Raw genomic sequence first — 25445 nt, forward strand, 5'->3', positions numbered from 1 at the left:
TCGCGATAAGAATATGCTTCGTATTAAAATCTCCCGTTTTCTATTTCGACATGACAAATGAAGGAAACGATCTCACTCATGAACCCCTTTTTGTTGCAGGGCCTCGTACCCGCACCATCTCTATGGCACTTGCTTGTTTTCGATGACTTAATTTATGCGTTCGTTATCCTATCGAGTTCCTGCTGTCCGATTGTCCGATATGCCCAAACGTTCTGATCACGACGATCCATTATGACGAGATGAAGCTTTGGTTTGTTGGCAAAACTGGCGTTGTGCGGTTGTGATTCGAGTTAAACAAAAATAAAATCGTGGCAAGTATCGCGTTATAGCTTGGTGAGCAGCTTGTACGCTCGCGAATCTACATCAAATAGCGATTTCACCATGAACACCTGCAGTGTACCGACAGCGACCATGACAAGAATCTGGAAGAACGACCACACGTTCACCTTGAAGTAGTTTTCCTCGGCCACGTTACGATCGCGAGCCTCGTGCGAGCGCAGCATGTCTTGCAGCTGGCGCGCCTTCGTTAAATTGTTGCGTACACGCTTGATCGCGTCCTCCATGTCCTGTACCTTCATCTCGTAGAACTCCTCCGGCGTTAGGCCCTCGAGTAGATCGATATCCGACCAGCTGGAATCATCCTGGTCACCTTCCCGTTCGATGATGAGCTCAAAAAATACCGTCTTACTGTTTGCCCGGCTGAAGCCATTATCAAAGCAAAACTTGTACTCCGCATCGTACGGCACCGGAAAACGGTGAATGTTGTCCGACTTTTTATAATCGGCAAATATTGTGCGTCCCGTCACTTCGGCCAGCTCGAAGCTGATATCCAAATCGCCGTGCCCACCGTCTATCACCTGATACTCGATGTCGATCGTTTGTCCGGCTTTTGCAGTCTCGTAGAAACAGTCCACCTTTCCGGGCGCAATACTGACCGTCATTTCTTTCTGTATCGCTAAGACGTTTGAGGGAAACTGCACCAGGAGAAGTGATACGAGCGGCCATAACCACGCCACACTCTTGTGTGTAGAGTGACTCCGAACTAGTGCCTAAAAATGTACGCAAACAAATATAGAACAAGAGCAACAACACCAACCATCAAGTTTGTTACTCACCATAAGATTTGCGGTACAGTACCCACCTCCACCGAGTTTACACACGGTGAATGTGAACAGTTGAAAGTTATTCAGACGCACCGGCAACGGCTGTGAAAATATGTAACCTCTTTGAGCGGTAGGTTTTGTTCTTTCGCTTCCGAACTACACGCACTATTTACTCTATTTTGCGGCAGAAGATGCAATTCGCAGCTGTCAAAACGGTAGAACACGAGCGCGCACGCACACAGTCAAACGTTGATTTACGCGTGTATTCATTCTTTACGTTCGTTGGCGCATAACCGTTTTACGGCGAGTACCAGAGGCATCAGCAAGTTGGCGCGCACATGGGCAAACCAACATTGTTCAAATTCAACGATATTAAATGATAGGATGTGATTACGATGAAGGACACACACGCAGGAAATTGAGCACCACGAACAACTTCGCTGTCGAGATAATACGGTGAAACTATGATCGCGTGGCGGTTTATTTCGCTCGAAAGCACTGTGATTCTATCAGTCCTTATTTAGTTTAAGGAATTTCAAATTCCTGAGCAATATATAATACGTTTCTATTTTTATGTTACTAGTTAACTATTTTATTTGCACTGCTTCACAAAACACAAACACCACCGATTGTTTTTTGGGGATATTCGATTACAATATTGAAACATTAGACTTTAAACTACCTGTACCTGCGTATCATAAAACTGGGCTGTATCCTTTGAGGAAAAACCAACAGGAATTGTTAATTGAATCCGTCCGATCTGGAATGTCACCAACGCTCGAAGAAGAAAAGCCACCAGGTATTGCCAACGTGAACAACGTAACTCTCCAAACTGCTCCACGGCCACGACAGAAAAGTGCCAGCTTGAGATCGGCTCAAAATTTCCACTCCCACTTGAACCACTACGGTCGATGGCAAATTGAATCAGTGTGAGATTATTCTCATTCCATTATCCAATTGACGGTAATCGAATGCGCCATACGACACCAGGGACCGAGACGGCGTCAACCTCAAAACGGGTTGTGTTGTTGGTGAAACGTTTCGTTACGTTGGGTGATGGTTTAGCAGGATCGGTAGATCAGGACCAGACACCAAGCAAAGGCAGTTAGGTTCGGATCGGTACGAAGGTTTGACAGTACGGTAGGATGCTAAACGATTGCGTTTCACTTAAAAATAGCTACAATTCTACGCTGTCCATACACAGATGGGTGACTATTCAAATGCATGCTTCATTAATAACGGGCAAACCACGGCAGACGAGCGCACACCGAATCCGTAGCGGCAGGTGGTAAAACATCCTACAGTCACCCATCAGCCGCAACAAATTGGAATGTTTCCCAACGAAACATTTTGTGCTGGAGGACGATTTTTTGAATTCTACAATTAGAATAATGGAATGAATAATTAACTGAAAAAAGAAACGCTAGCTATGCGATACTTACGCCACTTTCCCGCTTTGAACGCCATCGTGTCCAGGGAAGAAATGTTATGCTTGACATAGATGGGATTAGTCGACGGTATCCAGTTGCCGACGAGTAGCATCGAGTAGATATCGGTAAACAAATCGGTCAGCACCCATAGAGCACCGATGACGGTGGGACAGTGGGCTGCATTGTAGTACATGTGCGTGCCGGTCATTTCCGTAAACAGACCGTTCGAGTATAGCCGGACAGAATCACAGCCGAACAGAAATGTCACGCAATTAATATCACGCTGCAGTAACGTTTCACCGTTCATAAACTGTAAACCGCTTCCATGACCATTATAGCTATCGATGAGATATGAAAAAGAAAGAAAGAATATTTATAAAGGTAAAGGCAAACACAAATGTAATCGACCATACTCACATAAGTACATCTGATATGTGCAACGCTTCGCTGAATTCACTTTCCTTTGGTGGTTGGTCGATAAGTAGCTCGAAGTCGGGGTACCATTCCTTGTAGAACATCTGCAACCGTGCACTCATTTTGGTAAGGTTTTTATCTAGAAAAATAATACACGTTTGGTTGGGTGTGTGTACATTTTTTTTACCAACACACCTACCCGGATTGATGATCGTGTAGCATTGTTTTGCCGAAAGCATGAAATATCCGTTCTTCATTCGTGTTGCGTGCGCTCGATGCAGTTCGCTCAATGTCCATAAGTTGGTAAACCGACTAAATTCTCCAGTTGGATGTAACATTTCCCACGGCAGGCTATCGAGCAGTTCATCGATTACAAGCAGCACCGGGTAGCAATTGAGTCGTTCTTCCTTCTTATCGGGGAACTTTTGCTGCTTCATCTCGGCCAGTAAAGTGTACAGCGCTTCCGCCTTGGCATCATCTAAATCGAGCTGCTCACTGCAGCACAATTCGAATAGCTGAAAGTCATCTACTAAATCTAGACGACGTGCAACGAGTGATATCAGTTGCCGTCGTGTGCGATTTATGCGATTGTGCACACAAAATTCTTCTATTTGGTTAAAAATGTAGCCTTCAAGCTTTTGATCGTTCGCCGAACGAAATTTCCCCACCAGAAGATTAGACCACGGACCCAACCATTCACACGTTCGTTGCACCGCTGAACTTATCAGCTGCTCTACGGCTTCGAGACTGTTGGCTTGGTTGTCGGTCGACGCTGCCGATTCGTGGTTGGTGATTGCATTCCGAATCTCAGGCGGAATTGATGCGATATGTTCGAAGTAGTTGGGATATTTTGCGGTTGGTTTGTCGGTAGGCGGATCCAGCGGGATTAGAATTGGTTCGAAAGGTGTGCCTTCGCACGGATCACTGCACCGGAACACGGTTAACCATATCGATGTTGGTTCGCGCAACAGTTCCTCGTGCGTTAGACAGGTGGCCATTGGTGTGTACTCTTTCGCAATCTGTATCACCGTCCATTCGGCAGGTAGTTCCTCACAACGTGTGCACAGATCTGCAAAATCATCCCGATTCGCGAGCGATGCAGACTTTTGTTTGTTCGCTTCACTGTTGATTACCTTTCCAATCAATTGTTCTACAAACGAAAACACAAAGCGTGGGCACAACAAATCAGCGGTTTGGAAGAACGTTTCTTACCTAGATCACACTTTTCCCGGAAAGCTGGAGAGTATTTCTGACGCTTCGATGCACCGAGCGACAGAGTTTGGTATAATATTGCACTGTGTTTATCTCCTTCGTTTAGTGCAACGGCCGCACGTAGTTTGTATTCCACTGAAACCATAACAAATGTTGAACAGCGTGCAACAGATTACATAAAACTAGTGCGAGTGAGGAACCAAATAACTTACAACCCATGAGACCGGTATTTTCTGCAGGTGTAGAATCTAAATTGTCCATCGTAGCGAAATTTTTCGGTTAAACTTCTCTTCTTCTATTTTTGGCGGTGGTTTGTATCCTCCTATGAGATTTGACATCTCACATTCAGAGGCATACCCCCTGGGGTTGAAAGAGAGGACTGGTGTCCATTTCTCTGTTTTGAATTTGTTGGTTTAAAGTGCCCGGTTGGTTTCTTCTTCCATTGTGTTCAGCCGTTTCATTTTATGCTTGTTTCCTTGAGCCTTTTTTTATTGTTATATATATATTTTTTAATTGTTTGTTATTATTGCAGTTGTTTGTGTGCGGTTTTTGGTTATTGTTGTTATTTGTTCATTATTTTTTCGATTTAGTTTTTGTTTGTTTAGCTGTTTTTTTTCTATTATTTTATGTCTTGTATTATTACTTGTTTTATGGTATTTATTTATGTTGTTGTGCAGATGTATGAAATGTTTCAGGGATCCCTCTGTTTCCTGAATTGGGGTCAGGTTCCTCCCAACAGAACTCCAAAAAGGGTGAGGGGGTTTGAGGTCCAGGTTTTGATGCTCACATCTTGTTCCAATTCGCTAGGAATTGGAAGGATGCGCAGTCAGAAATCCTCTGTTTGTTATGGCAACGGAGTATTCGATTGTAGGCATGTTTGGGGGTCTACAGTCAAGATGTTGGTTTTTTTTGTGCTTTGATTTAGGTGTAATTTAGGTGTTTCAGGTATGAGTATGGCTCGATGTTAGAATATATGTTTAGGACATTGAGTAATAAATAAATAGATAATAAATAAGAACGTTGATGTTGGGTATATTACTTACTCGCTACACACAAGCTTCAAAAAGTAAACAAAATTTCAAACATGATGCTTGGGTCGATAAGCTGGCAGGTTAGTACATGACGTAAATGATTGTTGGCCAAATTATACGCGATTGTGACAGTACAGAGATAATTTAAAATTAAAATTTATTGTTATGGCCCTTGATCGAATTATACGAAGCAAAATCAAATAAACTAATTATCAAACGATTCAGAAACAAATTTGGTAGCGTATTTCTGTGTAATAAACAGGTTTTGGAAGGCATCGAAATTGAAAGTGTCAAAACTTCGATGCTACCAAATGTCATAATGTTCTCGGATGGTCGGACCAGGCCATATAAGCGCTGTCAAGTTGATCCTCGTGCGCGAAAGTCGTAAAAAGTGTCTGCTCTGCCGGTGTAATTCGTTTGCTGAACTAAAATCAACGATACTCTCGTGTGCCTGCAGAATTTGCGTATATCCGCAACAGGATAGCTAATTTCATCTACTGCCAAAACAGAAAAATGGTAGGTATAGCGTTGAGATGAGGATTTCGGTCGATAGGGTGATGTCCGGCCTGACCCAGCTTCCAGAAGATAGAGCGAGCTCTGGAACATTCTTCGTTCCTTCTTGTAGGAGATATTGTTATCAGTGTGTTCCAAATTCTCAGCAAGGTTGTCGGATGATAACTGTTTAAAATCGAATCCAAATTTTGAAATAGGCTAAATCCAATATTGAATCGACCCAAATGATCTGGAAGATGAAACCGGCATTTGGTTCAGTAGTGGAGTTCTTCGTTACGTAATACCGACCCCCCGCCCTTGCGTCATATTCATGCACATGGCACTGAGATTGTTGCACTTGGCTGTTTCAAATTTCTGATGAAATCCTTTATGCTGGCTCCTCTGTTCTAGTCTGTCACGAAACGTCTATTGCCTCTTTTGGACCGTGTGCTGATCCTGCGCGCCGAAGCCCTAACCAAGACGAAAGGAGGAATAGTTATCCCCGAGAAGGCCCAATCGAAGGTGCTCGAAGGAACAATCGTAGCTGTCGGACCCGGTGCTCGAAACACTCAGACCGGCGAGCATGTACCACTGGCAGTGAAAGTCGGCGAAAAGGTGCTGTTGCCAGAGTACGGAGGCACAAAGGTGGAGCTGGGCGACAGTAAAGAGTATCACCTTTTCCGGGAAGCTGATATTCTGGCAAAGATCGAATAAGAATCGCACAGCAAAACCATAACCAGTGTGTGCGGCAGGACAAACGCATACCATGCGTTGCAAGCGCGCGTTGGAAAAGTGAGTTAGATGGCGGCATTTATTAACAACGCTAGGAAGATGAACCCAGTGACCCAACGTCTTCTTCTGGTGTTGTCGGATCGTGAATGCTTCCCACGCCGGGAACTGTTTTATGGAGGGCAGCATTGTGAGGGAAAACTCTACCGGTTGACAAATATTGTACAAGTTTGTTCGTTCGTTATGGCCTCGCAACAGGTTGACGATGTTGTGACCTGAAAGGCATTTTCTCGCCCGAATCGTGTCATGGACCACCAAAGACGAGGCGTTCTTTGCTGCTCCTGCTACACGATCCTGGGGGAAATAGTTGAATACATCCCGTCCGATTGAAGGCTTCCTTTGCACATCAAGTTCGAATGCTAGGACGCTTGATGGGCAAACGTTGCAAACGACCGGGCAAAGAAGGAAAACGATTAGTTATGAAAGAGCACTGTATGATTTCAACCATCCTTAATAAAAAGACAAATCGAATACTACTTAAACGAATACAAAGCTTGCAACAAATTATGCTTTAAGTTACTTGATTAAAAACTGTTCGATGTATTGCATTTACAGAATCATTTTGTGCATTGGTTTTCCCTTAACGCCCAAACCGGTTACTTTGAATAGTTCCCCAGCTGGGGCAGGCTTGTCTCCCTTTGAAGAAGTAGTGACAAACAGCTCATCCATCTGAGGACCACCGAAAGCGGCCGATGTAACTTGCTCAGCCGGAATTTTGATTTCCTGCACAAGTTGTTGGGAACTGTAGAGAAAGAACGTAGTATCATCAGATAGGCCAATATGTAGTTCCGAATGATGCAGAATACCTACCGTTTATCAACTTTCATAACTTTTGAACCTCCCCAGGTAGCAACGTACAGGTTCCCGTCAGCGTCACTGGTCATTCCATCGGGAACATACCCCGGATGCGCCCCGTTAACACGCAAATCGTAAAACACTGTCTCATTCTTGAGATCTCCATTCCCATCAACATCAAACGCTTTCACGTTCAATGCCGCGGAATCGATGTAGTACATGCGCAGCGGATTGAAGGGTTCATCCCATGTTAGACCGTTGGAAATACTGACGTTCTTCTTCTGCACCACCATGGTTCCATTTGTGTAGCGGAAAAACTGTCCTTCCTTTTGCGCAAACAGATCACCCAAACTTTCCAACTGCATCGTTCCAGCGTACAGTCGTCCGGATGGATCAACCTTTCCATCGTTGAAACGAACGTGACTCTGACTGTTGCCCAAATCGGCGAGCACCCGGACGTGATGTGCTTCTTCACACCGACCATCCCAACGGATCAACGTCACACGGTTGTTCTCGCCCACCACAAAGTGTTCCGGTTGTCCCGCGACAAGCACAATGAATGAAATGGAATTAGCTCCCTCTGCAGAAGAAATCGATTTAGATTAAGTTTAATTCATTAACAGTGGGCTCCGGGTATTTTACCAAGCTTTGCGCTGTAAGTACGATTGCCCGCATAATCGTAACGAAGGACGGCCGGTGTGTCGATATCTACATAGTAGAGGCTCTGGGTTTCGATATCCCAAACTGGACCCTCTCCTAGTTTTGTGCGTGGGCCTGGAAGTTGCACTACCTGATAGTCATTATCACCGCTGGCCATCTTGTTTGTGGGCTGCGAAAGGACGCAATGGCAAAATCAACAAATGATCAGTGAACCGAGAGCAAACTTTCGATCTGCTCAATAGCTTGACCTTCAACTGTTTCCTTTCTCGAAAGCAAACACACTTCTTGAACAATCTAATTGTGTGATTGCACCTAAATATATTGAATGGATGCAGGAAGATAAGATAAATGATAGCTTAACAACGATAACTATACCTGTAGTTCCTGAGCTTGAGCGAGGCTCCTTAGTGCACTACAATACAGCAAGACACTGATTGCAATCAATTGCATGATTCGCAAAGAAGGCAATGATAATGATGATGATGATGATGGTGCTGATGATCGTGTGATCTTGATCGCTGGTGGTGACAGCATGGTGGTTGAATTAACGTCGAAACTGAGCATCCAGCTGAAATGCTGTGGATTTTTTTTTTCAATAAAGTGAATAGTACACGAAATGCCTCCTAACCGAAGGGGTAAGGTTCAAAAGACTGAATCAATTCGCAACAACATCATATATAAGTTCTGCGATCGTCAAGGTCGAACAACACGATATCACAAGGCTAACTTTCACATTCTAACAACGAATAGGTCGTGGGAATTGACAAACTTTCTAATTAGTTTACAAACCGGTTAATCACACCTAACCCGAAGAATATTTATAGAAAGAGGCGAACAACCAGAGAGAATTTTGAAGCTTGGATATTATCCAGAAGCGAACAATTTGAATGTTTAGAATTTTCTCATGAAAATTAGCTTTTAGACTGTTTAGAACTAAATGCTGCAGATAAAGGGGTGTAAAAAGATACTAGTGATATTTAAAAACAATCCCAGCAGTAAAAATACATGAAAATAACTTTGTGAAATGCTTCAAAACATTCAACGACTCGACTCTCTTTTGAACATAAAATCTCGCATCTTCGAAGCCAAATGTGACAGCTTTCGAACTGTCATCGGTGACACACTGCAAATGTCCATCAACAACAAATAAATACGAGATCGATTTGCTTTGGTTCTGCGTTTCGCGTTCCTGTGCATTTGGTGATGTGTTGAATGTAAATTAAGCATTGTCGATTGGTTTGCTAAGGTGGAACAGTTCCGCTGGTAAAACGCTCATATGGCCGATCTAGCCTCGGTTAGGCCGAAATGTCCCTGTGTCCTGTGCGGGCGCCCATTCGTACGCACTAAGAAACGCATAAGAGAACGTGACGATCGTACGTGAAAAGTACGATTTGCCGAGCAGAGAAGTGTATCGTTTGTCGAGGCGGCAAATATTTTTTGCGCTAGAACATTGCTACTCGTGTTCGAGAGTAGATCGAATCTTGCCACACAAAGAGGAAAACTATTCTTATCAAACGCTCCTTTGTGGGGCTCCCGCTGTGTCGTGACACGAATGTGTTACTCCCGATAGGATGGAGCAATTTTCGCACGACCTGACGTTGGCGTTGGAGGAAACTTCCCGTACCACTTCGAGTAAGGTGCGATGGGGAGTGCGTCGTCGGACGCGTTCGACGGGAAATTTGCGTAAGTCGTGAACGTTTCGAGATGTTTCATATGGCGTAGTGTTGATTTTCCGGTTGTATTTGTGTATTCACAGCTTGTGCACCACAACCGACAGAGGATAGCTCCAGCAGTCCAACTGATCCACCGGCATGCAACATGGTGATGAACCAAGCCGATTCGCCCTATCTCAGTGGTAGTAACAACATCGTCCAGAGTGATTCGGACGACAGACATTCCGTAGCGTTTACGTTCAAGTTGCGCCAGACGCCACTTTCGGGAAACTTCGAGTCCGATTCGCTGAACGAAAACTTCAGCCCTGCTAGGTAAGGTTTGAAGCGAACGGAACATCACATCTGGGCGAGAATTGCTCATTCAGTTGCTCCTCATTCACAGGCCGAACATGCGTCGAAAGCGAAAGTACAAACGTATGGCCGTAGAGTATGAGACGACACCGTCCACACCGCATATCGGTGTGAATCCATTGTTCCCCGTCGCTGGTACGGTGAAGAAGCGCGTTTTCAAACACTCGACGTGCCCGGATAGTTTTAGGTCAGTACGATCTGCATTCTGGCTGCAGGAAATTTTGAAGTAGAATTTAGCGCTTAATTGAAAAGCCTTCCTAACCCCATCTACAGGAGCACGATGCTTTTTTGCGGCAAAAGAAAGCGCAGTCAGCGCGATCGTGGAGGTTTGGATTATGACTTCTGCAAGCAGCATTCCAGCAGCGTACCGAGACAGCGGGAATTTTTTGGACCGAAAGGGTCGTCCTACAGCGAGTACAAGAGTCGCAATCGTGCCGCCTCGTTCTCTGCCAGTATGATGAAGTGTGAAAGAATACTACCGCTGAATAAGACTGTCGTCTCAAAGATCGAAAGAATATCAGCGGACAGGGATCGTGAGCGGTCAGCCTTGCTAGAAGCTTCACGATCTACCGCTGTAGTTCCTCCGTCTGCTCCAGTTCCCGTACCGACCGGTGGAGAGTTTAATTTTTCGATCCCGTTGCAGCAACAGCAGCAGCAGTTGCTTCCGGTAGGAAATCTTCCACAGCCATCTGTAGCAATGCCACTGGAAGGTGGGGTGATTTTACCATTACTCGGAAGCCAAGGTCACAATGACGAGAAAACAGCTCAGCATCAAATTGTTGCTATCGGTGCAAAAAGCACTTTCGGTGTTCCGCTAAGTCAATCGAGCATGGCTGGAATGACGCCTTTGGTATTGCCCACGAACAGTTTAAATTCGCTTCGGCAGCCCGACGTACCTATGGTTGCATCCACTGTAACGACAGCCTTAATGGAACCTCTCGGAACAACGCAAACCGGACTGCTTCATCCAGTGGAATCAAAGCCATTGTTGGCGCACCCTTTCGTTGAACATATTGTTGAGAATTCCATCAACTTCCAATCTTCGTTTTCTGAAATTGCCTCCTTACCACCGACCACCACATCCGTCGCAGAACCGATGAAGGCAGCAGTACTTGCAAAGACAAAAGCGAGCTACCCAAAAGAAAAGCATCGCCATCGTAAGTCTAAGTACATCCGCAAGAAGCAAATGCTCATGATGGCTGGCCCGGAAGGACAGGGTCAGCTGATGGACTGTGCTGGACAGGTTAATGATTTCCTGAGCTCCAGCTCGCTCAGTTCGAGCGATTCGGAGGCGGTGTTGGCAAATGAGACGGATCACGAAGGGGATGACGAGCTGACGGATTGGCCCGGCAATGAGGCAATGATTACGTTTGCATCGAAGCACGATTTTCGCAAGGCATATCACGGCAATCGTGCACCGGGAGCCATTGGGACATCTTCAGCAATCGGGAGACCCATCCTGCCGCATGTAAACCAGCAGGCCGAACATGATCTGCCGGATGATGATACACTGATGTCGGCTGACGAGTTACTGATATCGGCAGGTGTTCCAAGGGGAATAGTGGGTGAAATCGCGATGCAACCAGTAGGCTCAACAGTGGCTGGCATCGGTTTGAACACTTTAGATACAAATCTGACGATTCCTATTGGGGCCGATTTATCCGCCATGAGCTCACCGTTTCTAGTCAACAATATAGCGCCCGGGCTGCCGCTCGCTAATGAGATACGAGAGATACGTGCCGGATGTAGGAGAATCCGTGAGGAACGGCCTGGCTTTTCTATCATATCAAGTGTTAACGAGTTGTTATCAAGGTATGGTCCTTGAGTGCCGTAATTCTGTTTGAGAGGAAGAGAATCGTGTTCAATATATTTTGTTTTATTATAGGTTTCTTCAGGATGACCAACAGCGTGAGCTGACACTGCACGACGTAGACAAAGCAGAACATGATAAGCTGCAGGATCTATGTAAGCTTTATTCCCTGAACGCACAACAATTAAGTGAAAACGGAAGTGTGGTAATGCTGAGCAAGACCAGGTAAGTCCCGTAGGTTTGTTTCGTAACAGCACTTATAATAACAAATCGACATGATCTCGTTTTACTTAGCAACACGATGCAATCGGTCCGAATTGATCAATCAAATCTACCGAAACGACTTGGAGATTTCAAACGACGTTGCTACGGCAATGCGGAAGCTCTGCAATTTCACGACGGTGCTACCAGTTAAATGCTGGAGCATACCTGTCCAATAGATCAGATGGTTTTATATTCCTTTAAGATGAATTTTACGCTCGGATGCAAGATATAAATGTAATGCCATTTAAGGCAAGTTAAGGGCAGGACAACGATTGTAGAGTTAGCGAGTTGTTTTCGATTGTACAGGACAACGATTACGCCTTTTGCAAGGTTAAGCAATGCAAATGGACTAGCTCAGCCACTTAAAGACCGCAATCAATTGCTTTTTGAATCCAGCAAAGAACGTCATGGAGTTTCACTGTGTTTTAGGGACGGGCTTTACGCAGTTGAATCAAGTTAACCAAAACAAACGCAAACAGAAAGATTAAATTGAGTTAAGGAACCATATTTTAAGTTTTCTTTTTGAAACATGTAGCAGACAGTCGATGGGAGGAACACAACGCATGCTGTACAGCTAGTATTTATAGATAAAGTTAAGCGTATATAAAATATAACCCCCACATTTCGCCGACGGCCATTTGCTTCACGTAGGCTTTGTTACTAGAAAGGTGGTAGTTTTTGCTTGTGCGCTAAACCGTTTTTCGCACTGTTGCTATCGGAAGCGCTATTTTTGTGCCGTTTGCTAGTTTAGCAGGTTTTTAAACACACGATAGTGTGGTCAGTTTTGCCACATTTAACGGTAAGTCATGTACTGAGAGAAGCACGACGAATGTTAAACAGGATGGAGGAGTTCAATAAACCGGCGGTCGCCCATATCATTGCAGAAGGAAGTTGATAGCATTGCTGGGACACGTGTTTTTGTTCTAGGCTGTCTTTATTCACTTTGTTTTCTTTTGTACAGTAGAGAGAAAGTCGAAGTAGGATGTAGTCGTTGTTGGAATAGTAAAGCATCCGAACTACAGGTGAATAATTTAACCTTACCTAACTAATTGGCTACCAATAACAAGAATGTGTTGTACGGGTTACGCAAATTGTAATCTTCGGCTGTAACTCCTGCAGTAATTATACTTCTTGTTTGGTGTCGCATCTTTGGAGTTTGCATCGGATACTCATCGCGTCATCGCCAAAGCTAGTGCGTTACAAGCTGCACAGTTCATTCAACTAATATTCTAGGTTTGCTTAACTTACATACTTTTAACAAAGCTTGTCTTCGAAATTCGTTAGTGTGCGCCTCGGCTGCAGACATTTTAAACCTAATTTGGCATCGTGAATATTATGACTTGGGTTGGTTGGGAGTCGTTTCGGTGTCATAAATGATGGTGACTAAACGTGACGATGGCGTAGCTGCACATGATTGACAACGTCTTCGTTTGGTCAGAAGCAACTAGCTTATCAGTGGTTAATTCAAGTCCTCCGTGATTTTGTTGCTTCGCCGAGTACTGCTACTTATTATTCGTAGCAAGATAGTGCTTTTCAGTCCACGTCTGGGGTGCGCAGTGTCCAGGAACCTTATCTTCTAACTATCTTGAATGGCGACTAAATGTTGTGGGTGCGGCGAATCTGCGAATGGAGAAAACGAAACATATTTTTAGTTTTTTTTTTTATCATTTAACCATTGCAATCAACAAGCGTTTCTTAAATGCGCAAGCTTGATGTGATATTTACATCCATACGTTATATCCACGGGTAATGGTATGAAGTTGTGAGTTGAAAAAGGCAAACACACACATATCCACGCTGTGACGTAGACGAGAGTGCTTTCGGTCACATGGTTTAATTTTTGTTTACATTCAATGATGATTTGAGATAGAAAAGGAGTTGGAAAAAGGTACAAGAAGTACTACAATGCTAAAAAGAGGAGAGTAAGCCAATGCTAGAAAGATTTCGTCCAAGTTTATAGATGGAAAAATTGCGAGAAAGAGCAAAGCGAAGTGCAACCAAAAACAAAATTAGTGTTATGATACGGCGCAGTCATCTCTATCCGGTGCTGGCGAATAAGGCGTCGTTTGGTCGGGATTACCTTGGCGTAGTCGGCTGGATGGGGGCGACTCTGGTTCGGCTATTGAAACTTGGGACACCATGGTACGACTGTGGTTGTAACTGTACCCTATGTCTTTCCATTTCTCTAAATAAAATGCACACAAGTAAAAACGGAAAACGGAATCTAAGTCAGGACGTTCTGGTTGGGATTTTGGGGAAGATTGCGGAAGTTGGAAACTAAAACAGCATTAGCTATAACGTGTGTAGTGTGCAACTGAAGAAGAAAATGTCCAGATTTTTGGACTTTGGTCGAATGTAATGCAAAAAACGTCCATCCTGATATTCGAAGTCATGTTAACTGATGGATGTGTGGCTTTCGACCCTTGCGAAGGTTAAACTGACGATGGTCCACACATTGACATCGAAATCACCTATAATACAGTCCAATGCTCTATCGGTAACAATATAATTGTCCATTAAAACGTTTTCTTTATGGACAAAAGTACATCGATTGCAAAAAAGCATGGCAATGATCCGGCATATCAGAGACAATGTGAATGTTTTTTTTTTTCTTGAGTACGATAAACAAACAAATAACATGTACACAAATTTACACATTTACATAATTGCTTCGTCTTGCAAATTGCGTATCCCTCAACTGCATGTACCAGCATGATCTTTTGGACATCGATTGAGCTTACCTCCAACGCTGCTACCACCGAAACCGAGCAACCGGGAGGGTTTGCAGAAGATCACGGTTTTGTACGCCTGCCGATACTGCTTGTTCATGATCACATAGATGATGGGGTTTATGCAGGCAGAAAGATACAACATAATGTAACCAATGATATGCAGCACTACAAAGGTAAAAACAAAACGTTGGAATGAGAAGTTTGACACCAATGTTCGTACCATATTTCTACGTACCTGGATACGATACATTTTTGTCCACAATTTTGGAAATGGTTATCGGCAGATAGCAACACACAAACGAGAGAAAAATGGCCAGAACCATCTTCGTGATACGCCACTCGTTACGTCTGGCCTTTGCATCCCGGGCATCGGCAGCACTCCGAGTACCCGCCACCTTCACCGCAGATGAACTCGCCGTGTAGCTGATGGAGTTATTGTTGGCCGAACTGGAACTGCCGGCCGATAGGGGTGATGCCGGATCAACTGCCGCTCGCAGATTGTTTGGAATGTTGCACTGTGATTTGGAATGGTTTTTCATTCGTTTGTCCGATCTGGGCAAAGAGCGGAGAAGCATTAGTTAGCAAGTGTGCAATTTGGTTGCATAAAGCAGGTGCAGTTTTACTTGTGGACGACGCAAAAGATGCGACTGTAGCATATCACGATAATAATGCACGGAATGATAAAGGCAATGATGAACATCGCCGTTTTACTGCTACGTCCTTCGTCGTCTGGCAGGATAGAGCAGGTGCCCAGCTGATGGTTGTATCCGAATTTACCTATAACAATAAACACACCATAAAACGCTTGCCCTTACGGACAATAAGTGAGAGTGGTTCCGTACCCCAAACTCCGAATAGTGTTGGCAGTTGGAAGCCGTAGGAGAACAGCCAACAGGCAATGATCATCACCATAATCCAAGACGTTTTGTACACCTTCGGATAAATGCTGTAGTGTGCGATCATGATGTAGCTGTAGAGGGAGGGATAAAAGAACCATCAACAACAACGGAAGGAAGCGGGCCTACGTCTCAATGCGTACCGGTTTATGCTGATCATCGTGATGCAAAGCAGCGACACACCGACGCTACCGTATTGCATAAACGTTATCAGCGTGCAGAGTGTTTCGCCGTGGTTCCACGTACCCTGGATGAAGCGCAACGCGTTGAATGGCAGGACGATTATGCAAAACAGACAGTCCGCAATGCATAGGCTGGTGTTGAGGAGGGCGAAATAATGAGATCGTTATGTTTGGGATCAGCAGTGTTCTTCTTCTGCATCTTTATCGGCACAACAACTTCAAGAGGTCTAAGGTCTGCCATTTACGGATTTTCTTTGACGTTCGTTTGTTCAGCTCTGTATAAAGATTTCTCAGGCGAGGGGTTTTCGAAAATGGATATTTGATAGGATCTTTCGTTTGATGGGCTTCATAGCTGATCGAACAGGAAATACGACTCTCAGTATAATTGATATGTTTTTGAGCTCGAACTTTACCTGCCGTACCTTCCCGTCCAAGGGTAACCTACCTGATAATGAAGGCTGCTGCAACGTTTCGCACCTTAGGACATCTGAGCAGTGCGACTATGGTAAGCAGATTGCCAACAATTCCTGTTATCATAATCGTTATAGTGGTAACGGCGGCAAATGTGAGCAAGGGGCGGGAAAATCTGTGAAGTAAAAAGGAAGACATCGTTCAATGGTGGCAAGTGGTCCGAAGGAAACGTAAACCCGTCAACCCTGAGCTGGCTATTGGAACCATTCCTTTAAAGCCCTCCACAGTTGTAACTCGACACTAGATCAATAAACGAACCTTTTATTTACTTCCCAGACGTCCAAGAGGTCGTCTAAGACCAATTCGTCCAACGAAACAAGGCCAGCTGACACTGTAACTCCCGTGGTACCTTCTTTACCAAACTACATTTCATACGCTTTCTTAAGCGGTTAGTTTAATTCCAACCGCAGCGTATGTATGTCTCGGGAAGGATGCACATGGGATGGTCTGCTTCGAGTGCGATACCCGGCATCGAAGGCACGACAACATCCGGACAAAGAGCTGGAGCGTGGTTTATCCGTTTTATTTATAAACAGAAAACTCCGCGCGACGTCGATCAAGCGCGGGAGTCCGAGCGGGAAGTTTACGGTTGCGTTGAACAGCGTAGAGGAAGAGTATGCTGCAGTTGTGGAAGGAAATGCAATGTTTCTTATTGTGACAAGCGTTTATGCTACACATTCACGGTAATGTTGAGAATCGTGCGAAGGGGGTTGAGTCAGGACGGGGTTTATTTGGTTAGTTATTTCAAGACGAACGATCCACGTTGGGAGTTGGCCGAACTAATCCAGATTTAAATGAATGTTTTGCGGACGCAGAGCATAGAACCGCAAACGATTATGAGTTTGGTTTATGAAATGGTTTCTACCCGATATCAGACGCTGAAAAATTGAAACTCTGATTCCAAACCCCAGATAACCTTCAATAGACCCGAAACCCACCACGAATCGGTTAAATGTCAATGCTATCCAAAAGGGTTTTCTCATTGTAAAAGGAGACATTCTTCGCCGTTCGTACTCGTACCAGAGTTTGTTGGGCTTCTAAGGTCCATCAAAGCACAGATCCATTCATAATGGATATCGGATTACTCTACGCAGTCTGATATGAAGATCCATGAAGCGCCGGGCGGGTATTTGTTATCTCCCTTTGCCTACCGCCGTCGAAATAAATAAGAGCTGTTGTGTGCTGGAAAATCGGATGGAATCGGCATGCGGCAGGAGACGGGATGCGATGGCAGAGCGGACGATGGGTTACCGTTTACACGGCCACTTGCCTCAGATGACGCAGGCTCGCTGAACGGAACTAATCTCTCGCTCTTGTCCTAACCTTAATTGCTTGAAGGTGCTACAACGTTTATCGTTACCGAGTGAAAGGAATGCTGCACCGATGGCTATGCAATTGTATTTACAATGTAAATTTAATGTATGATTGATAAAGAGCTAGCAAAACATGTACAAGGTTGATTAAGACTGAAATGAATGTAAAGTGATAAAAACAAAACTATCGTTGGAGTTCTTTGGTGGAGCGGTTAAATTACAAAAGCGACAAAGATGTTCTATAAATAGACAATTTTGCACTGTAACGGAGGTACTGTTCCGACAACAGCTAGCCCAACAGCTCTCGAGGCTGGTCATGAAAGCCTTTACACACTTCAGGCCAGTTGGAATTACTCAGGTTTCAGCCAACAATGAGTGAAGTTATGTGGCAAACGTGAGCAATATGAGTCAGCCTCCCAGCCCAAGACACACACTCATCCGCTGCCAGTGATCGAGCCCGACAATTAATTCCAACAACGCTCACCAGACTCGAAGTCGCGCAGGGAACTATTTATCATGAATAAGATTCTTGGAACGAGCGCATGACATCGGACGATGATTAACTCATGTTTGTTGGTGGATTTTGGGTGCTTAATAGTCGCTCGGATGAGCAATTGGGTATAAATTAGTTCCTTTAAAACGTAGAAAACATTGCAATAAACCGTTCCAGCCAACCCACGAATGCATCCCAAACGAATCTAATAAGGGAGATTGCGATAGAGATCATAGGTCAACTGGAAATTCTATCCATCCCTCCGTTACGATACGACCCGCAACTTTATTATTCAATTGGCTCCGGTAATGATTGGCTCCCCTCAACGGTTGATCACAAATTTTGAGTGTGGTGAGCAGTTCTTCCTCACTCAGAATGGCATAATTTTTGTTGTAGAAATTGTACCAGAAGTTGGCAGCGCGTTGTTGATGTGTTGTCTACTACATACTGAACGCACAACGCGAGTACCAAAAGAGGGGTTAGTACATGCAGGCGCTGTCCGCAAACATACAAACACGCAGGAAGTAGCATTACGTCCGCGTGCAATTCCGTAATCCCCTGGGCCGGGTCTACGTAGTTCGCTTTGCACAAAATTTCATTGCTTATTTCCTTTTTTAATTTGGGACCTTATGGTGGATGGGGTTTATTTGACTTGCCGTTCGCATGGGGCATTTTGATGCGAGCAGGGTTTATTTGATCGTGATTTCCCTGCTGATAGACACATCGGTGGCTAGTACGGTCTAGGGTTGGGGCGCACCAGCCAACATTAACCGATCAGCTCGCATGTTGCCTTTTCGCTTCATTTGCTACATGTTGCAAACGTATGGTGTTTTTGGAGCACAGTGTTTCTGGTTTGCATCGCCAAACAGGCTGAGGAAAACTGTTACAGTTGTGTATGCTTGTGTTCTGCATGTTACCAAAACACTCCACGATAGTAATAGGACACATGTCTAGATATTGAATTGCCAGTAACTTTAAGTCTTCCAGCAACCATTCCCTTTCTGATGGTTTTATGCGCATTGATTAGCATACCAGTACGGTCCGGTGTAATGGTGAAATTTGTATCTTACTGTTATTGACAGAACGCACCAAAAGGCAATAAACTCATCAGCTTTGGCACGTTCGACATATTCCACGTTTCACTTCACTTCGTTTTCGGCAGAACAGACCCCGACCCCGATGTGCCGGCTTACCTGCTGGTTTCGTCCGGGAAGTCACTATCGTCCCGCACCTCCGCGGACGTTCCGATCGTTGTCAAAACGGAAGTAGCATTGCTCCATCCTCCATCCTCGTCGAATGGTAGACGCTGAAGGGTTCCGTTCACGAGTTCGTCCATGGCATCCAAGAGAATGGTTAGAGCTATTGGCTGTAAATAGAAAAAGGACCAGCAGAAATGAGAATGGGAGGAGGGCAGAGATGTGGATATAATTGTGGAAAAGCTAAAATATGTTAAACAAATAAACAGTCCATCATCGACGGAGAGATCTTCGTTGCGCTGCGCTCATTTCCTTGCCGAAAGATCAGTTTTATGCGAGATTATTTGTGGTTTACCGCAATGAGTACCAAACTGCAATACTGACTCTGTGTGCTCAGCCTGTGTACGTTTTCATGATTAAAAAGAAAAGAGATCACACCAAAGGTTCCGAAAGGGAAATAACTGCGCGAGATCACCGATCGAACAATTACATCGATCCAAGCAAAGCCGGTTCGAAACGATGCATTCTGAACTGGACAGGCGGATCGCTTGTAGAACACAAGCCCGCGAAAGATAAGGGCCTGAGAGGCGTGTGTGACAAATAGTGGCAAGTGCCATCTCTCGGTAAGCACAACGTCCTTATCGGGTGCATTTCACTAAGCCGTGATGATGCAATGTGACTGGCATTGGGTTGAGGCTGAGAGTTTTTTGTATTTTATTTATTAGACAGCTCAATGGCGCGTTTACTGGACGGCAGACAGTAAGCAGGGGTTGTTCTTCTGGGTAGAATGGGACACACCGAGCACTACGTTATCTAGTGGAACGTTTGTGAATGGAAAACAACCCCTAGACGCCGAACGTTACAGTGGTGGGGACCAATGTTTATGTTTGAGGTGCATCCGACTACATGAAGAAGCGACTTATGTATGTACTAATCAATGAAATGACTGCAAGAAACGAGCGCGAGAACACGATAGCATAAACAAAGCTACCACAGCAATTAAGTTGGATTGGGGTAAGCTTGAGGTAGAAGTTTTACTTCTACCTCCCATTCTGTGCAGCAAGAAATTAAAAATCATGCAACCAGTAACAGTATCTCGCTTCTTTGTTCTACGCTGCATACCACCTAAGCATAAAGCAAACAAAAGATTGAGATGCAAGTGCAGCTGGGTGGAATGCGCAGACCGAATTCATTCACTGTCTTCTAGACCCACCGACTTTTAACCAATCGAAATGACATCCAGCGAAATAAAACCATCAAAAAAGGACACAGTTGTTTTTTTTTAGCCTCCGGTTGGTAGTTTGTGAGTACGAGGTCAGTGGTCATTGTAGTTAGATTTGGAGTGAAAGATGTGATGTTCCATCTTAGGCTGTGCGTCGTTTCGCGCCGAGCTCGTTTACACTGACCCAACGGGCAGTGATGGAATAGGAAAGAGCAAGCACCCTCTAACGCCGTCGAACATTCGATCAACGAAATTAAATGCAATTAACACCAATTAAAAAGGGTCACCAAGCTGTGTATGTGAAGCGCATACGCATCGCATGAACGTCAACTCAATCGTGAAAATGACCCCGGCGAGGAGAAGATGTATCAAATCGAATGAATTTCTTATACTGCATACTTAAATGGCATGTAAAGACATTTGTTCCAGAGCGCGAGCGTTTGGATTAAATGTGTATGGATGGTACGAGGTCAAACATTATCGCCAGACAGTGCTTTTAAGAATATAGTATTTTCTTTACAAAAGCGTTCAGTAGGGAGTTATTAAAATTCACACTTTTAACTACCTTAATCTGGACCTTAATCTGTAAACTATGTCCTAAAGAAGACCCTACAAATTTTGCATTTTTTTGTTAATTTGATATTATTCGATTGGACGAGATCTTTGTAGTGGTTATTCCATTGACCTTCGATAAATACAGAGCGGTTAATACGGGTAAATAAAGTCACAGAAAGCCAGAAATGGTAGGCCAAAACCTCTTGATGTTGTTGTGCCGATAAAGAAGAAGAAGAAGAATTTTTGGGATCTTTCTTAAGATCTATGTTTTTTTTATGGGATCTATGACACACAACACTAAACCTTATATAAATGCTACAAAAGAGTCACATTTTAAACTTTTTCTAACTTCCCTCTATTTTTGGAGACCTTTTTGCAAGCAATACAACGAGAGGAAAAAAACGGCACAGCATTGTTTAAACAGTTGATAGTGTCTTGCATGTGCGTGCCTATGACTCACAGCCCGCAAGCGCTAAACACTTGCGGTTTCGCGCGACTGTTGCCATTTCGAGGCGCTATTGGCACGTCTTGTACCGTGCATGTACCGCCCGGACTTAATCGATGAGTCAAACAGTGGAATACCTTTGCCACCAACCTCCAGAGCAATCGAATCGACGTAGACAACTTGCTTCCAGCTAATCGGTACAGCGGGACAACAAGGAAAACGGAAACCCAGCCACCTTTGGGTGAGTGTGTGTGTGTGTGTGTGTGCGTGCGTGTTGTGCATTGTGACACATGGAACACGCAAAAAAAAAACATAACATGTTGATTGTTTTTCGTTGTCGATTTTTTTTTCAAAGTTACTTCCCTCAAACGAAATGAACCTCAAAATGTGCCCACAATCACCACGAAACGTCGAAGTACCCCGTGATGTACGCTGGTGGTTGGTTCCGATTTCTAATCATTCGGGGCACAACGGTCGCGCCATGCCGCCTTGCGTGTGTGATCACATCGTGGGTTAAACCAATAAAAAAACTCAAACACACACACACACTCAATGGATCAGTATCCGATCGATGATGATCGCCGGTGTTTGTTGGGTATTACTCATCGAGGTGGCTAAATTACCGTGTGTTTGATTTAACGTTTTACACTTCAATTGGTAAATGGACACAACCGGGGGGAAAGGGACCCTTACCACATCGATCAAACGTGCGCGAGGTTAAGGGCATTATTTTATGGACGTGTGTTCCAAGCCACATACAATAACAATCGATGGTTTCGTTGCTTAAAAGTAGAAGCCACGCAAAAGTACTTACTTATGAGTTTTATACACTAAACACGGATCGCTACATTAAGCGAAGCCCAAGTCTTTAAGGCTGATGAGATTCTCGATCGTTTATTGCGCAAGGAACTTTACACACCACACCGATTCGTCTTCACGTAGTAAACTTTCTCACACTTTTGGTACACCTTTTGCACAACATTGCTTCCAACGGTTTCCCCCTTTTAGATCCGAGGCTGCCGTTCAGGTTCTCGGCGCGACACGATGTTTAACCTTCTTCAACCCTAATGCCCCGTTCTCACTCACTTGGATTGCGATACCGCAATTTCACTCGCATACATTGTGCAATCTCACGTATGTACCAGTGTGTGTGTGTTTCCGGTCACTTCGTCCTTGAGGGATAATACTTTTCTTTGTTTAATTTTCTACGTCACCGCTGCCCAGTGTTTGAAACAGCATTTGGCCAACCTTGAGGCAGGTAAAGTACACCACGGTTAATGCAAGCAGGCGATAGGTGAAGACACTCATTGTATGATCAATCCAAGGCGATATACGGGAACGATCTATCGAACGAGTTAAGGATTTGGTTGAGGCAACTTCAGGTTCACAATCTGGGGAAACCAATCAAACGACGCACTTTTGTTGATCCAGAATTATGTCTGCAGGAGACGTTCTTCACAGCGTTTGTCAACTTTTTAAAACACACTGGCACAGCGATGATGCGATAAGGGACCGATAGTAGGACCCAGAGCAATGGACTCCGATAACAAATCGACGACGCGGGTTCTCGCACAGCCACAACCGCACACAATCAGTCGCGCTTCTTTTTAGCACTCAAATATTTGTCTTTTCTCACTTACACGCACACAGCACCGTGCTACATATTATTTGTACGCACGGGGACACACTCCGGAACCGTGACGATCGCTGTTCGAATCTAGCCCCGTTTGCCTTGCCCGATTCTTCTTATCATCTAGGGTTGCTGGTGGAAATGTAAACAACGAAATGATGAACTGCTGCAGCTCATCGAAAAAAATGCTATATAAAACCAACTCGAACAGAGGGGCCGCGTGTGTGTGTTATCGTTTTGTCGCTGCAGACGTCGTCAAAACGTGTGCGCTGCCGGCTTGGAATGTGTTGTCGGTCACTTCGCTTAACTTCTGCATCTAACGCCACGCTCGGTACTGTGGCAACTGGTGCGCTGCTCGTTAAAGTGCAAAGAATCACGCGGTACGATTTGAAACACGCCTCGTGCTGAGCTTGGGTTGAGCCGCTTAGGTAGCGCTCTTGCGAAGCTACGATGCAACAAAATGTTTCAATGCGACACATTCCAACGAATCGTAATCGGTTATAAATTATGAAACAAATATGACGCTTATCATTGAAGTTTGTTTTGTTATATTTCGAAAATTTCGGGGTACGTAATGTTTTTTTACGTCATAGATTTTTTTCGTCATAGAGTCTAATGCATGTTTTGTACAAAAAAAAAAAAAATTATTTAAATGAAACTTTGGTTATTCGAATCATGGTTCGACTGCCAAAATATTCATAAATCCACATTTGAAGGGATCTAAGACGCATTGTTTTATCTTTCCTCCGTATCAATACGACGCCATTTCCAAATGTAGAATGGCGAATGAATAGCGATGTAGTGACGTGTACATTTTTCGATATTTTTTATTTGTGCATAGTTTGAATACAGGCTTTGTTTATGGTGACAAATCTGGGAAAAAAGATACAAAGATTGTTGAAAATGCCTTTCTATATCATGATAAAACATTTGTTCATAAATGTTAATTGTGATGTCTTACAAATAGTCGCTTGAAAAGCGGAATAAATAAATAACGAGGAAGTAAGTCAACTCTATAACGATACGTATTCGAACGTTTCGACATACGTGAAAATTCAAGGTACGCGTATTTTTCACGGATTGTAATGTTATAATATTGTATCTCGGGCCTGTACTTTATTTAACATTTGTTATTTTGTAACCACGTTGATTGGTACACATAAATTGTGTTCGTCTTATGATCACGTGCAATGTACGAAATGCAACACAGCGCTAGAGCACTGCCTAACCGCTCTCGCTGGACTGAATTCGGAGAGTAGCGCGCGCTATCTTTCTCTCTTTTGATGGAACAGTTGTGCAACAGTGGAGAAACAAAACAAAACAAAGCAGGAGATGAAATGCGTACATATGCACATTACATCGGACAGAAGGCGAGCAGGATTCGACTCACCGCCTTCGGAGTATTTGACAAAAAATAGTCATAATAGTTGAATTGTTTAAATCACATACTTTAAGCTTAGTTCATAAGGGAGTAATTCATGTAAATTATTTGCTTAACACTGAAGAACTAAAGCAAAAACTACGAAAATCTCTCCAGTCTCCGTTTCATCTCAAAATAAATATTTCTCTCTTGCGTGATGATCATTATTCCAGCTGCCGTTTTTTGCCGATAATAACCCGTGAAAATGTGGCCAGCATCCTGAAGCCATGGGATTAGGAAGGGAAGCATAAAATAGCACAGAAAAAGGACGAAACAAAATAGCGGTGTACAGAAGAGAAGCTACACCTGGGTTGTGTCTCTCTTTTTCTTTCCTAAGGCGTAGCAGCACGCGTGTATTCTCACATAAAAAGTAAAAGGAAATAGAAGTTTATTTTTTTTAGTATCTGTCATCAATCTCTTCTGTAATGCAATGTACTGATGGAAATTGTATTGCAATGTACTGAAAATAGTCTTAATTGTCGGTCTTTTGTATTCAAAACACATAAAAGGTTAAAAGATAAATAACAAAACATCCTCATGTAATGTTATTTAGTTGTATTACTACTAACTCCAAAAAGCTTATTATTACTAACAACTCGCTGTTCCACACCTTTCCATTCAATGCCGGTACACAACAAAACTTTTCCCGCTTCACGGTGGCTAGTGTTTCGTTGCCATGGTTACCAAATCGCACGAAGCGTGAATTCAAATCGTTATCCACCTTGCACGCAAGCTCCAAGCACAAACGGATCTGCCGCTTGCGTGCAAGCAACATCAAACACTTCCGCCCGCGATATCGACATGAATTTCCCTTTCGTCTAGTGAAAACGAGAAAAGCCTACCTCGCTTGCTCGTACTTTACAGAC

The 25445-nt window shown here is 44.0% G+C and overlaps 6 protein-coding genes across 6 annotated transcripts; 2 read left to right on the top strand and 4 right to left on the bottom strand.

Moving 5' to 3' along the window:
* Nucleotides 1-323: 323 nt before the first annotated feature.
* Nucleotides 324-1099, bottom strand: LOC128709351 (transmembrane emp24 domain-containing protein 5). The gene is made up of 2 exons (XM_053804349.1): nt 1091-1099; nt 324-1049 (listed from the first exon to the last, which is right to left on the bottom strand). The coding sequence occupies exons 1-2, from the start codon at nt 1097-1099 to the stop codon at nt 324-326; spliced, it is 735 nt and encodes a 244-aa protein (XP_053660324.1).
* Nucleotides 1100-1186: 87 nt separating this feature from the next.
* Nucleotides 1187-6396, top strand: LOC128709356 (10 kDa heat shock protein, mitochondrial; the record flags this gene model as incomplete). The annotated part of the gene is made up of 2 exons (XM_053804354.1): nt 1187-1215; nt 6102-6396. Coding segments are annotated over 2 exons (324 nt in total), but the record flags the coding sequence as incomplete, so codon positions are not given.
* On the bottom strand, nt 2320-4420 carry LOC128709529 (uncharacterized). The gene is made up of 6 exons (XM_053804533.1): nt 4360-4420; nt 4160-4294; nt 3147-4097; nt 2951-3086; nt 2546-2871; nt 2320-2480 (listed from the first exon to the last, which is right to left on the bottom strand). The coding sequence occupies exons 1-6, from the start codon at nt 4418-4420 to the stop codon at nt 2320-2322; spliced, it is 1770 nt and encodes a 589-aa protein (XP_053660508.1).
* A 624-nt stretch (nt 6397-7020) lies between the features above and the next one.
* On the bottom strand, nt 7021-8460 carry LOC128709361 (regucalcin-like). Its single transcript, XM_053804360.1, has 4 exons — nt 8302-8460; nt 7909-8095; nt 7282-7846; nt 7021-7213 (listed from the first exon to the last, which is right to left on the bottom strand). Exons 1-4 carry the CDS (start codon nt 8458-8460, stop codon nt 7021-7023), a joined length of 1104 nt encoding a protein of 367 aa, XP_053660335.1.
* Nucleotides 8461-9497: 1037 nt separating this feature from the next.
* LOC128708079 (uncharacterized) lies at nt 9498-12175 on the top strand. Its single transcript, XM_053803037.1, has 6 exons — nt 9498-9609; nt 9683-9911; nt 9982-10137; nt 10224-11762; nt 11836-11985; nt 12055-12175. The coding sequence occupies exons 1-6, from the start codon at nt 9498-9500 to the stop codon at nt 12173-12175; spliced, it is 2307 nt and encodes a 768-aa protein (XP_053659012.1).
* Nucleotides 12176-13600: 1425 nt separating this feature from the next.
* Nucleotides 13601-19447, bottom strand: LOC128710050 (G-protein coupled receptor moody). Its single transcript, XM_053805090.1, has 9 exons — nt 19305-19447; nt 16280-16420; nt 15796-15966; nt 15599-15726; nt 15380-15533; nt 14992-15308; nt 14766-14921; nt 14105-14209; nt 13601-13644 (listed from the first exon to the last, which is right to left on the bottom strand). Exons 1-9 carry the CDS (start codon nt 19445-19447, stop codon nt 13601-13603), a joined length of 1359 nt encoding a protein of 452 aa, XP_053661065.1.
* Between the last annotated feature and the right edge of the window lie 5998 nt (nt 19448-25445).

Source organism: Anopheles marshallii, chromosome 2 (genome assembly GCF_943734725.1).
Source record: "Anopheles marshallii chromosome 2, idAnoMarsDA_429_01, whole genome shotgun sequence".
NCBI classification, from domain to species: domain Eukaryota; kingdom Metazoa; phylum Arthropoda; class Insecta; order Diptera; family Culicidae; genus Anopheles; species Anopheles marshallii.